Source organism: Tachyglossus aculeatus, chromosome 7 (genome assembly GCF_015852505.1).
Source record: "Tachyglossus aculeatus isolate mTacAcu1 chromosome 7, mTacAcu1.pri, whole genome shotgun sequence".
Classification (NCBI taxonomy): domain Eukaryota; kingdom Metazoa; phylum Chordata; class Mammalia; order Monotremata; family Tachyglossidae; genus Tachyglossus; species Tachyglossus aculeatus.
In genome coordinates, this window is record NC_052072.1 from 39,825,802 (window position 1) to 39,840,684 (window position 14,883).

Consider the following 14,883-nt stretch of genomic DNA (forward strand, 5'->3'; position numbering starts at 1 on the left):
CTACTGTACTATTTCATCGGTCTAAGATTTATGAATAGGCTACTATTTCAATTGGTGATACATATCAGTACATGTGATATATATCGGAGCATGTACCATAGTCTTCTTTGTCCTCTTCCTACTATTTACAAATAATTTGTGTCTGCCCACCTCTTCCATTAGATTGTAAGCTTCTTGAAGGCAAAGAATTTGCCTTTTGCTGCTGTTCTCCTTTAAAGTGCTTAGTTCTGCGGTAACAGTTTTACTTATCTGGTAGGAACAACTGTAAAATTCATTTGCTACTTTGAAATTGGTGAATACTAAATACTAATAATATAATATAATAATAATTACTTGAGGACCCAAACAAATTGATGAATCATAATCTTCTCTAGGAGAAAGTATTCCCGTGACCAAGACCCCATTGCCCCATGCAGAGAATACTAAGTCCTGGAAGACATACAGCCTTGAGGATTATCGGAGGCATGTCCTTTTCTGTGGGACAGAGGTCATCCAGACCAGGCCATCAGGGCAGGGACCAGTGCGAGCTGTGGTGTTGCAAACAGGTCAGTAGATTTCTCTTCAACTGAATTCAGCTGTATGTACTTGAGTTTCAGGGAAGTTGGTCTCACAATCTGAGCCCATGTGGCCCAGTGGAAAGAGCACAGGCCTTGGAATTGGAGGACCCAAGTTCATTCATTCATTCATTCAATTGCATTTATTGAGCGCTTACTGTGTGCGGAGCACCATACTAAGCACTTGGGAAGTACAAGTTGGCAACATATAGAGACGGTCCCTACCCAACAATGGGTTCATAGTCTAGAAGGGGGAGACAAACAACAAAACAAAACATGTGGACAGGTGTCAAGTCATCAGAATAAATAGAAGTAAAGCTAGATGCACATCATTAACAAATAGAATAGTAAATATGTACAAGTAAAATAGAGTAATAAATCTGTACAAACATATATAGGTGCTATGGGGAGGGGAAGGAGGTAGGGCTGGAGGGATGGGGAGGGGGAGAGGAAAAAGGGGGCTCAGTGTGGGAAGGCCTCCTGGAGGAGGTGAGCTCTCAGTAGGGCTTTGAAGGGAGGAAGAGAGCTAGCTTGGCGGATGTGCGGAGGGAGGGCATTCCAGGCCAGGGGTCGACAGCGGGACAGGCGAGAACGAGGCAGTGAGGAGGTTAGCGGCAGGTTCTGAACCAAGCTCTGCCACTTGATTGGTATGTGACTTTTCAATCATATTTGTTAAGCACTCACTATGTGCCAGGCACTCTATTAAGCTCTAGGGTAGAAACAAGATAATCAGGTTCGACACAGTCTATGTGTTCTGTTTGTTTGTTTTTTTGATGGCATTTATTAAGCGCTTACTATGCGCAAAGCACTGTTCTAAGCGCTGGGGAGGCTACAAGGTGATCAGGTTGCCCCATGTGGGGGCTCACAGTCTTTATCCTCATTTTATAGATGAGGTCATTGAGGCACAGAGAAGTTAAGTGACTTGCCCAAAGTCACATAGCTGACAACTGGCAGAGCTGGGATTCAAACCCATGACCTCTGACTCCAAAGCCCATGCTGTTTCCAATGAGCCACGCTATGTCCCAGATGGGGCTCCCAGTCTTAATCCCCGTTTTACAGATGAGGTCACCTAGACACAGAGAAGATAAGTGACTTGCCCAAGGTCACACAGCAGACAAATGGCAGAGCCAGGATTAGAACCCATGTCCTTAGAGTCCCAGGCCCATTCTTTTTCCCTGAGGCCACATTGCTTCTCTAAGTGACCTTGGGCAAATCGTTTGACTGCTCTGTGCAGTTTCCTCAATCATAAACCTGACCTCCCACTCCTTAGACCATGTAAACAATGAAGTAAATGGTAACTAGCTTTAAACTTACTTTTAGACTGTGAGCCCACTGTTGGGTAGGGACTGTCTCTATATGTTGCCAATTTGTACTTCCCAAGCGCTTAGTACAGTGCTCTGCACATAGTAAGCGCTCAATAAATACAAGTGATGATGATGATGACCGGCCTGATTACTTGTAGCTACACAGTGAATAATACAGTGTTTGGCACACATTAATCTTTGAACATAGATTAGATCAGAGAAGCAGCATGGCTCAGTGGAAAGAGCATGGGCTTTGGAGTCAGAGGTCATGGGTTCAAATCCTGACTCTGCCACATGTCTGCTGTGTGACCTTGGGCAAATCACTTAACTTCTCTGAGCCTCAGTTCCCTCATCTGTAAAACAGTAAGACTGTGAGCCTCCCGTGGGACAAACTGATCACCTTGTATCCCCCCCAGCGCTTAGAATAGTGCTTTGCACATAGTAAGCGCTTAACAAATACCATCATCATTAATATTATTATTACTATTGAACAAATACCACTATTATTATCATCTATGCAGCCAACTGGCATTTCCTCCAGACAGAGCAGTCATGCTGCATTACTCTCCATCATTCTATCTGTAACAAAGACTTCTTTTTGCTCTAGTGATACATCAGTGATCCAGGGTAGTTGGTCCCCCAAGTGGTGGTAGAAATCAGGGGTTGGGTTCAGGTTTCATGGAGTTTTAAAGGTTGATGAAACCCAAATATTAGCTTTTCCTGCAATTATCTCCACCCAACAGCTCTTCCTCATACCTTCACCACCTCACGGGTCCTAGGAGGAAAAATCAGGCCATTATTTGTTAAAGTACTTTGGCGCTCTGCCCTAAATCCAGTCACTCTTTAGCGTTATATTGTACTTTCCCAAGTGCTCAGTAAAGTGCTCTGCACACAGTAAGCACTTAATAAATACTGCTGAATGAATAAATGAAAGAAGTCTAGATCACCAGCCGAGGGGAATTAGCAAGGGGGTAGGAACTTGGGGTAAAACTGGACTATTTTAACATTCCCCAAACAAGTAGAACAGGTCTTACCTTTTCCAAATTTGTTTCTCCTGTTTCACCTTCTAAAGAACTTGGGATAAAACCGGCCCATTTTAACATTCCCCAAACAAACAGAACAGGTCTAACCTTTTCACCGTTTCTAAATTTGTTTCTCATGTTTCACCTTCTAAAGAAATTCAAACTCCTTCAGAACAAAGCCCACTGAGCGAACTCCTCAGTGTCATGGTGAATGGCCCAGCATGTCAGACTGAATTTGGTCAGGGAGGCCTACATCAGAGCGGGCTTCCTTCAAGGTGGTCACTGCATCTATTTCCTCAACAAAACACGACAAGGATGGGCCTTTGCATAGAGAGAATCCCCTAATTAATCCCTGACAGAAACCACTGAAGGTCTACAAGGAATAATCAGCAATGGGCTTGTGAGTGTGGCAGACTCTGCCATGCAGGCTTAGAGTTGCCTGTGGACGACCTCTAGACTGTAAGCTCTTTGTGGGCAGGGAAAGTGTTATCAGCTCTATTATATTGTACTCTCCCAAGTGCTAAGTACAGTACTCTGCTCACAAAAAGCGCTCAATAAATACCATTGATTGATGAAGACCAGCCAAAGAAGGAGACATTGGTGACTTGAGTGAAGGCAGAGGAAGAACTGTCTGCTTGGTCCTTGAGCTGCCTAAAGCAGCCCTGCTAGGACATGCTGGGAATAGTATCGGGGTGAACTATGGGGGCATATATAGGTTGACTTTGCAGTTCCTTCCCTAGCATCCAGGGCGACTCAAAGATATAACTGGTTATTATACACTCCTTCTTCCACTGGAAAAAGATGCTCTCCACAAGGAATTTATTTAGCCAAGTCTGCTTTCAGAAATACTTCAGTAGCAAATGATTTTTGGCATCAGTCTCAATAAATCAACCAACGTTTGGCATTTTGTGAGCACTTACTATAATGCGGAGAACTGTACTTTTAGTGCTTGGGAAAGGTCAATAGAGCAGAGTTGGTAGATGTGATCCCAGCCCACAAGGAGCTTACAGTCTACAGGGGGAGACATAACATTGAAATCAATTATGGATAGGGGAAGTGGGAGAGTATAAAGATATTTACATAAGTTTTGTGGGGCTAGGGTGAATACCAAAGTGCATAAATTGCACTTTGTAGTTTCAGCATTTGAACTGGGGGATATCAGAAATGAGGTCAGAAGTTCTCCAGTTGACAAAGTGTCACATATAAACTTTCACTGTAATAAAAACAGTTGATAAAACAGTTTTGGAAGACAGATGTTTCTGATTGATTGATTCTGTTTTGTTATGCAGATTGCTCAAATGATTCCCTTAACTGCCGTCTACACTTTTTAAAAGGAATACTGTCATTAAAGAATGCATTCAACCTGCAATTATTTTCATTTAGGTTTCAATACGGCCAAAGGTGACTTGGTGAGATCCATCCTTTATCCTCGGCCCTTGAATTTTAAATTGTACAACGATGCCTTCAAATTCATCATTTTCCTGGCCTTACTTGGTGTTGCTGGGTTTTTCTACGCTCTTGGAATATATATGTATAACAAAGTGAGTACTAGAGACAGAATCTATTTGCCAGCTATTGGATAATGTCACATATGAACTCTCGAAAACCTGGTACTATACCAAATAGGACTGAATCGCATCAGTCCCCCGTCCTTCCTTTCCCAAATCTCTTTTTAAAAGTAGAAAAAGAATCCCTCCAAATTCAGTCCTCTTTTCTGGCCCTCTGCTAGTCTCTTCCTCTGTTCCTGATGTCCCACTTGACCACTTTGCCCTCTCTGACCTCTCCCTTGCCCCACCCCTCAACCATTCCACCATACTGATAATTTACCTCACAATGTACCCTGTCTCCCAAGACTCACTCTGTTGGGGAGTGGATATTGGGCAGGGAAGAAAGGAACAGATGATTTTTTTAGAACATGGTCAGTATGGGGGAGGGCAGGCGATAAGCACAGAAAGGGTGGCAGAGACAAAGAGCCCCAGGACAGTTGCTAAGACCGACTGTGACACAGTGTTTCACACTGGGAAGTGGAAATTTCATAATTGTGGTTTCTACCTGCATTGATGAGCAAAGTAAAAATGAATCTTCAAAGGCAGTCCCAATCAGGCCTCATGAGTAGAGTTCTCATTTCTCTCTTTTTCCTGATTGCTCTTGATTTCACCACTTCAATGCACGGTTTGTGTTCAGCTGCCTGTTGACAGTGGCCATTTGTCTGGTACTGTTTCTACAGGTGTCAGCAAGGGAGACGGTGACCATGTCCCTGCTTCTTCTCACTGTCGCCCTTCCTCCGGTGTTACCAGCTGCTTTGACGACAGGAATTTTTTATGCTCAAAAGAGACTGAGGAAAAGGAAAATTTTCTGCATCTCCCCACAGAGGATCAATATGTGTGGACAAATAAACCTTGTTTGCTTTGACAAAGTATGACTTTTTTTTTTTTGAGGGGATGGTTCTTTTGCTCTTGTGGCTTGGAAATCGGTCATATCTGCTAAAAAATAGATTTAAAAGAACGGTATTTGCTAAGTACTTACAATGTGCTAGGCACAATGTTAAGAGCTGGGGTAGATACAAGCTAATCAGTCCACATCCCACATGGGGCTTACAGTCTTATGGCCTATTTTACAGATGAGGTGACTGAGGCACAGAGAAGTTCAGTGACTTGCCCGTGCTCACACAGCAGACAGTCTTTTAGACTGTGAGCCCACTGTTGAGTAGGGACTGTCTCTATATGTTGCCAACTTGTACTTCCCAAGCGCTTATTACAGTGCTCTGCGCACAGTAAGCACTCAATAAATATGATTGATTGATTGATTGATTGGTGGAGCTGGGATTAGAACCCACATCCTCTGACTCCCAGGAGGCTGTGTTTCTTCTCTATGTGGCACCACTATGCTTTTCATTAGTAGTGCATGTGTTTTCTGTTTAATGGCATGAATTGAAAGATAAAGCTTGGGTTTCAAATAAGTCCGTGAAATCCTTATTTCCAAAACACAACCCTTCATTTAATATTATTTGCCAGTGGTGGTACTTTAAGGAACCAAATTAGATTTATTTATTTATTTTACTTGTACATTTTTATTCTACTTATTTTATTTTGTTAATATGTTTTGTTTGGTTTCTCTGTCTCCCCCTTCTAGACTGTGAGCCCACTGTTGGGTAGGAACCGTCTCTATATGTTGCCAACTTGTACTTCCCAGGAGCTTAGTACAGTGCTCTGCACACAGTAAGTGCTCAATAAATACGATTCAATGAATGAATGAATCATATGTTAACTATAAATTTTACCACTGCAATGGACCTCAAAAGCTGATCTGGTACATTTTTCTGCCTCAAAGTCTTATAGGGGAATGCCAAACAATTCATGTTTTTAGACTGCTGTCAACTAAAGGTTTGATTAACCATGATCATTGTGACTGGACTAGAAAAAGAAATAACTTGACTCCATTCTTCTGTTTCATTCTTTTTGTTTCTGCTAATTGTAGTATAAAAACCTGTCCATCAACCACAACCATCATTTTATATTTTTAAAAGACCCAGAAGTGACAAAAATCAAATTTTCACATTATTTTGGTTTGTAAAATATGACTGTATTTGACCTATAGGTGTATTTACAATAAGAAAAATCCCTCATTGACATTGGTATATGCTGTTCATTAGACTAATCCTTACTTTTTTCCTATTAATTACATAAGAATCTGGGCCTCTGTTTGGAGTACTTCTGCATTATTTTCCCTTTTAACATTAAATCAATTCAGTTTAAATTTTATTTCTGTCAGTTTATAATTTTTTCAGACATCTGAATTTCTAAAATGATTTTTTTATGAAAACAAGGAAATGACAATGGGAGGAAAAGATTGGTTCTATATTGGAATGGTACTTCCAATTTTGAATAACAACAATTCAATTGAAGTGTATAGACAATGAGGCTGTTTTTAAATTTCAGGAGGAAAAAATAAAGACAGAAAGTCTTTTTCTATGGGATGCAGAACAACAACCTATTCTAAGTGACTGAGCAGTTTGATATAGGAGCTAATATTCCTTTAATCCTGAAACCTGTTACTTGCTTTGGTCCTTGACTTGCAGTGCAGGCTAAAGTATGCTTTTGACTTGAACTACCCAACTGTTACGCTAATGTTGATGATTTAAATATTCTTTTGTGCTATACTCTGAACAATATTTCCTCAAGCTAAGGCTTAAGGTCAATAGGTTTTTTTCCAATTCCACATACTTCATTTTTTAAAATGGCTTTTATGTTTTAAATAAAGTGCCCTCAGTTGTAAATGTTTGCATTTAGAAGTGCTTATTTTCCTTCAGACTGGCACCCTAACAGAAGATGGGCTGGATCTATGGGGAACTGTCCCTGCTGCAGACAACAGGTAGGATGCATTTGCTGAATATCAATCAATTGTATTTACTGAGCGCTTACTGTGCTCAGGGCACTGTCCTACGCTCTTGGGAGAATACAACACAAATTGACACTTTCCGTGCCCACAGCTAGCTTATAGTCTAGAGGGGGAGACAGATATTAACATAAATAAATTATGGATATGTACCTAAGTTCTGTGGGAAGGGGGTGGTGAATAAAGGGAGCAAGGAAGATCTCCTGTGCCTCTCAAAATCTACCTCCTTCACCTGTGCCTCCAAATCCCAACCATTCCCACCTTATCAAAATATGTTCCCCTTTCTTCTTCTCTCCCTGACCTTCTTCAGCTGTTCCCTTTCCAATGGTTTCTTCCAAATTGTTTTCGAATGTGCTCATGTATTCCCCATTCTTCAACTCCTTCCCTTGAGCCTGCTTCCCTCCAGGTATTGCTCATCTTCTTCTTACCATTCCTATCCACACTTCTTGAGAGAGTCGTCTACACCCACTGCCTCCATTTTCCTTTCCTCCAATTCTCTCCTTGACCCACTCCAATCTTGCTTTTGGCCCTCTCACTCCATAGAAACCGCCCTCTCAAAGGTCACCAACCCTACTCCATCCTAACCCTCCTCGACCTATCAGCTTCCTTCAACACTGCAGACAACCAACTTCTCCTGGAAACAATATCTCTAACCATGGCTTCACTGACACTCTCTTCTCCTGGTTCTCCTCCTTTCTGGCTACTCCTTTTCAGTCTCTTCCACAGTTTCCTCCTCTGCCTCCCACACTCTTACTGTGGGAGTCCCTCAAAGATCAGTGCTTGGTCCACTTCTATTCTCCATCTACACCTACTCTCTTGGAGAAATCACTCACTCCTACCACTTCAACAAACATCACTATGCAGATGATTCTCAAATCTACTTCTCCATCTCCGTCTCTTCAGTCATGCATCTCTGTCTCTATATGTTGCCAACTTGTACCTCCCAAGTGCTTAGTACAGTGCTCTGCACACAGTAAGCTCTCAATAAATACGACTTTAATAAATAGATAAATAAATAAATAAATACAATAAATACGATAAATAAATATTTATTTATTTATTTATTTTACTTGTACATTTCTATCCTACTTATTTTATTTTGTTGGTATGTTTGGTTCTGTTCTCTGTCTCCCCCTTTTAGACTGTGAGCCCACTGTTGGGTAGGGACTGTCTCTATGTGATGCCAATTTGTACTTCCCAAGCGCTTAGTACAGTGCTCTGCACATAGTAAGCGCTCAATAAATACGATTGATTGATTGATTGATTGATTGACTGATTGATTGATTGATTCTCCTGACTTCAGGACATTGCTACTTGGATGTCCTACCAGCATTTCAAATTTATCATGCCCAAAACAGAACTCCTCATCTTCCCACCCAAACCCTATCCCCTCTGTGACTTTCCCATCATTGTAGATTACACAACCATCCTTCCTGTCTAACGAGTCCATAACCTTGGCATTGTCCTTTACTCATCTCTCTCATTCAACTCACATATTCTACCTGTCAACAAATTCATCCCGTTTGTTCCACTTTCACAACATTGCTAAAATCCCCCCTTCCCTCTCCAAATTGTTACTATGATAATCTAAGCACCTATTGTATTCTGTCTATCCTGAATCAGCCTCCTCACTGGCCTTCTGCCTCTTATCTTAGAGAAGCAGCCTGGCTCAGTGGAAAGAGCATGGGCTTTGGAGTCAGAGGTCATGGGTTCAAATCCTGGCTCCACTAATTGTCAGCTGTGTGACTTTGGGCAAGTCACTTAACTTCTCTGGGCCTCAGTTACCTCATCTATAAAATGGGGATTAAGACTGTAGCCCCTCGTGGGACAACCTGATCACCTTGTATCCTCCCCCCAGTGCTTAGAACAGTGCTTTGCACATCATAAGTGCTTAACAAATGCTATTATCATTATTATCATTATCTCTCCCCAGTCCAGTGCACACTTGACTCTGCTCTCTGAATCTTTTCTTAAAAAATAAAAAAGAAAACTCAGTCCATGCTTACCCATTCCTCAAGGGCTTTTAGTGGTTGCCCATCCACATATCAATGCTTTAAAAAGCATTCAGTCAGCTCACCACCACTACTTACCTCACTGACTTCCTATTACAATCGAGCCCACTCAATTTACTCCTCTAATACCAGCCTATTCAACCATATCTTGATCTCGACTATCTCACCTCTGACCCATTACCCATACCCTCCCTCTAGTCTGAAACTCCATCCTGTTTCATATCTGACAGACTGCCACTCATTCCACCAACCGAACCTCCTTAATATTATATCTCCAACAGGCTTTCCCTTCAAAATTCCTCATTTCCCCTTCTCCAGTCTGCTTTCCCATTTATTGGATTTGTACTCTTTTAGCAATTGATAGTAACTCTACCTTCAGCCCTGCTGTACTTAATGTGCATATCAGTAAGTTCTTTTATTATCTGTTTCCCCCACTAGTCTGTAAGCTCCCCACAGGCAGGTAACATGTCTACCAACTCTGTTGCATTTTACTTTCCCAAGCTTTTACTACAGTGCTCATCCTACAGTAATCACTCAATAAATACCATTGATTATGTCCAGTTTATAAAGAAATTCATACCTTCTTTAACCTGAATTATTCATTTCCTGTCCACCCCAAGAGCTGGTCGTATAGGATTTACAGGTGCTCCTTTACTGTTGATTGCTCTCCCCCAGACACCTTACCCATTCATTTTCATTTATTTTAAAGAAGCAGCGTGCTCTGTGGAAAGAGCCTGAGCTTGGGAGTCAGAGGTCATTGGTTCTAATCCCTGCTCCGCCAATTGTCAGCTGTGTGATTTTGGGCAAGTCATTTAACTTCTCTGAGCCTCAGTTACCTCATCTGTAAAATGGGGATGAAGACTGTGAGCCCCACATGGGACAACCTGATCACCTTGTATCCCCCCAGTGCTTAGAACAGTGCTTCGCACATAGTAAGCGCTTTACAAATACCATCATTATTATTATCATTATTTTCAGTCATGTTGGTTTGTGAAGCTAGGAATTTGGAGAAAGGACAGTTAACTGCTTGCTTCCAGATCCAAACACTCCACAGACCTTCACCGGTATTCATGCACTACAACCTAAGTTTTTCTTTCTTAAGCACCTGTACACAGAGTGCTTCAGAGTGCTGCACTAAGCACTTGAAGGAGAACAATAGAATTAGTAGTCATGATCCCTGGTCTCCCAGATTTTATGATCTGGAGGAGGAAACTGACACTGGACTAAATTACACATAGGATGAAGTAATAGAGCATATCAGATATGTAACTGTAAGTTCCTGATAGGCAGGAAACATGTCTACCAATTCTGTTGTGTCATATTCTCCCAAACACTTAGTACAGTGTTCTGTACACAGTAAGGGCTGAATAACATAAATGATGATGATGCTATAAGTACATGTTTTAAGGTAGAGGGGAGTGTGAGAATTTAAGTGCACTCACTGCCTTGAAACCTTTTAGTCTGGTATCTTGGAAATGTGTTGATTTCTCAGCCTGATCATATGGGAGATTCAAATAATAAGGGGTGTCTGGGGTGTTCCTAAGTGTGTCCTTTAAGGCTACAGGATTGTCAATGCATAACTATGGGCCAGTAGGATACTGGTTATGGGCCAGTGAGGAACAAGTAGAACAAGAAGGAATGAGACTGAAAAATGAAATTCTGAAGATTTCAGTCAGCCAGCTTCACAAAAAGTAGGTTTGAGACCAAGACATAATACTTTTCCACAGTTGTTTCCACGAATAAAACAGTGGGACCTTAGATAATAGCAAATACAGGAAAAATATGTAAAGTATCCTATTCTGTTCACCTAACACAGTGTCTAAATCTCAGCCTGCTTATGTTCTCAACAAGAACTCTTAAAAGTTCCCCATACACGTAGTGTCAGCACCTACGGATAATCTCCACTGACCTCAGGGCTATGTTATATCCTTTTTAGGGGCAGTATAGTCTGCATTTTCAATAGTAAATATTGCTACCCCCAACTAGCATCATTTCCTCATCCTTCAGGACTTGAGTATTTTATGGATTGCATCATCGGTGGTATCCACCGAGTGCTTACTTTGTGCAGAGCAATGTATTAAGCACTTGGAAGAGTACAACAATGTGGACACATGATAAGAAATGATCATTTATCTTAATTCCTCCCAAGCGCCTAGCACAGTGCTCAGCTCACAGTAAGTGCTCAATAAATAAGATGGAATGAACTGAATGAATTATCTGTCATTTTTTCCAACAGCTTCCAGGAAGTCCACCGCTTCACTTCGGGCAAGGCTCTCCCCTGGGGACCACTGTGTGGTGCAATGGCCAGCTGCCACTCTCTGATCATTCTGGAGGGGACAATCCAGGGAGACCCACTGGACCTAAAAATGTTTGAGGGCACCAACTGGGTAAGGATGGGATTTAATCATTTTCCAGCTGAGGAAAACCTTCAGAAAAATAATTTCCAAGGGGTTTCTAAAAGAGTACAGTTGGACAACCTAACAATTAATCAGAGAGCATATTCATTTGTCAGTTGTGTGACCTTGGGCAAGTAGCTTCAATTCTCCGTGCTTCAGTTACCTGATCTATAAAATGGGGATTGAGACTGTGAGCCCCACATGGGACAGGGACTGCATCCAACCTGCTCTGCTAGTATCCACTTAGTACAGTCCCTGGCACATAGTAATAAATGCCATTATTATATTATTATTATTATGGAGAATGAGTTAGGCAGGAATTTGTCAGTGAGAAATGAGGGAACTTGCCTCTTAAAATGTCTAGTACTCTTGTGCTCTTGTCAGATGGAGAATTGATTGAGGGGAATTAAGTGATTCACCCAAGTAATTTACGATAGGCAGCAGAAGCAGGAAGCTGAAGACAAGATTTTTGGTGTTTTGCCCTTTTTCATTGCCTTGGAGCTTACTTATTTCCTTAGGACAGGCAAACCTTGCAAAAGTGAAATGGTAAATTGCACAATAATTCAGTGAGTTCAGAGCTGCTTAGAGAATCAAACCCAGGTTATTCAGACAAAAGGAGATTCCCCCCCCCCCCCCGATCGATCCAGGAGCATTTGGCTTTCCAAAAAAACTCCTACGTCACTTTAACAACAGAAACTAGCCCAGCATGGGACAAATTTTCTGATCCAGTTCACCCAACACAGCTGAGATTCTCAGTCCGAACCCAGATTCCAGACTCTTGTGTCCTACTGAAACCCAATCTGAGAAGGAAACCGATTATGTCGGTTCATTTGTACAATCGTATTTTCTGAGCACTTATTGTGTGTAGAGCATTGTACTAAGTGCATGGCAGAGTACAATATGACAATAAACAGACACATTCCCTGATCACAGTGAGCTTTCCACGATGGATGGGCGCAATTTGCATTCCAGCACGTTGTCAGGTAAAATCCTTCAAAATGATCTGTTAAACAAGCGATTTATATCAGCTCCTGATCAATTATCTTCATAGTTTCAATTATAAAATCGCCTGATCTTGCAACCAGGGGGTGGCACCCAGGAAGGAGGAGGTGGGACTTTCCTCTGGAGTTGATCCCTCATGGCAGGGGTAGGGGGATGGAGCCTGTCTGAGGATGAGGAGTGGACAGGAGGACCCCACACTGACCTCAGGGGCAGGGGGATAGATTCTCTGGTGTGTCATTTTGCTTGGAGGTGACTGCACTGTCTTGGCTGTCACAACTTCCCCGGACAGAAAGTAGAAGCAGGATGGAAAAAATCAAAGCAGCAGCAGCCACCCTAGATCCTTGGGGAGTGGAGCTGAAAGGGCTACTGTGTGGGACGGGTGGAATTCAGGTCTCTCCTTGCCAGATACTGCTGCTGCTATGCCACGTCTGCGCAATAAGCCCCCCAATCCAGGCCACCAGTGCCACCACAGAGAGGAGGTGGAGGACAAACCGAAGTGGTTATTTCCCAGCTCCTCGGGAAGGACTGTACCCTGGGGGGGCATTCCCTTCCATAGCCCCCGGCCCCCCTGCCCCTCTGGGAGGGACTGTGTGGGTGGAGGGGGATGTACATGTGGTACCTCTGGAATTGACCAGGGAGTGGACTGGGGGAGCAGCTGGAATCATATTGTGTTAAATGCTTGGCAGATATCTATCATGGGGGACATGGCCTGTCGGGTCATAATTCAACCCCTTCCACCAGGGATTGGTAGGCTTGACAGGATGCCGGGAAACATTCATAAGCCAACCAAAAGTCTTTTATGCAAATCACTCCTCCATCACAAATCCATTACTTGATATTTATAAGGAGTTTTGAAGGGGGAAAGCACTAGTTCCCCCTTCTAGACTGTGAGCCCGCTGTTGGGTAGGGACCGTCTCTATATGTTGCCAACTTGTACTTCCCAAGTGCTTAGTACAGTGCTCTGCACACAGTAAGCGCTCAATAAATACGATTGAATGAATGAATAAATAGTTAATAAGGTATCTCTCTCATCCATTTTACAACTCCGTTCCTTAGTGTTGCCTGGAATTTCCCCCACCCCATAAACACATCTGACAGACCACTACTCTCCTCATCTCCAAACCCTATAAAAGTGACATCTCCTCCAGAAAGCCTCCCCTGAGAAATCCCAGATCTCTGCCATCCTATTTTCTCTCCCTAGAGCATCACCCCCACATTTGAGAAGGCAGCATGGCATAAAGCAAAGAGCACAGGCCTGGGAATCAGAGAACATAGATACTAATCTCAGCTCCTACACTTGTCTGCTGTGTGACCTTGGGAAAGTCACTTAACATCTCTATGCCTCAGTTACCTCATCTGAAAAATGGGGATTCAATACCTCCCTTCCCTCCTATTTAGACTGTGAGTCTCACCGTGAGACCTGATTAGCTTATTGCAGTGCTTATCCAGTGCTTAGAACAGTGCTGGGCCTATAGTAAGTGCTTAAATACCAATATTATTATTAACCCAAAGCAAGCACTTAAATACCACAATTAGTAGTGTTATAACCTACAGTATTTATGTAGTCACCCCACACTTCATCCTTTTTGTGCATATCTTTATTCTTGGCTGCTTCCCCTACCTGTAATCTGTTTTAAAGTCCATCTCCTCTGCTAGACTGTAAGCTCCTTGAGACAGGGTCTGGCTCTAGTAATTCATCTATTGTACTCTCCTAAGTGCTTAGTACAGTGCCCTGTTCATAGTAAGGTGTCACTAAGTAGGATGGATGGTGGATAGTCTAAAATGTCCCCAACTGCAGAATATTACTGATATTTTACCACATTGTAAAGCCACACACTGCACAAATTCTATAATTTGAGAAATACATATAATATGAGAAGCATATGAGAAGCAGCGTGGCTTCGTGGAAAGAGCACGGGCTCGGGAGTCAGAGGTCATAGGTTCTAATCCCGGCTCTGCCACAAGTCTGCTGTGTGACCCTGGGCAAGTCATTTAACTTCTCTGGGCCTCAGTTACCTCATCTGTAAACTGGGGATTAAGACTGTGAGCCCCACATGAAACAACCTGATCAATTTGTATCCCCCCCAGAGCTTAGAACAGTGCTCCGCACATAGTAAGTGCTTAACAAATGCCATCATCATTATTATTATTATTATAATGATGAGTTATCATGGAACTGCATCCAAGAGCTGCATCCA

At 42.4% G+C, this 14,883-nt stretch overlaps 1 protein-coding gene across 1 annotated transcript in view; it reads left to right on the top strand.

The window, feature by feature from the left end:
* Positions 1-14,883, top strand: part of ATP13A5 (ATPase 13A5) — a 97,623-nt gene that overhangs the window by 36,190 nt on the left and 46,550 nt on the right. Inside the window, exons 10-14 of the mRNA XM_038748787.1 lie at positions 375-545; positions 4,264-4,421; positions 5,108-5,296; positions 7,190-7,251; positions 11,524-11,674. Coding sequence (XP_038604715.1) covers positions 375-545; positions 4,264-4,421; positions 5,108-5,296; positions 7,190-7,251; positions 11,524-11,674 — 731 coding nt within the window. The remainder of the gene's footprint in view (positions 1-374; positions 546-4,263; positions 4,422-5,107; positions 5,297-7,189; positions 7,252-11,523; positions 11,675-14,883) is intronic.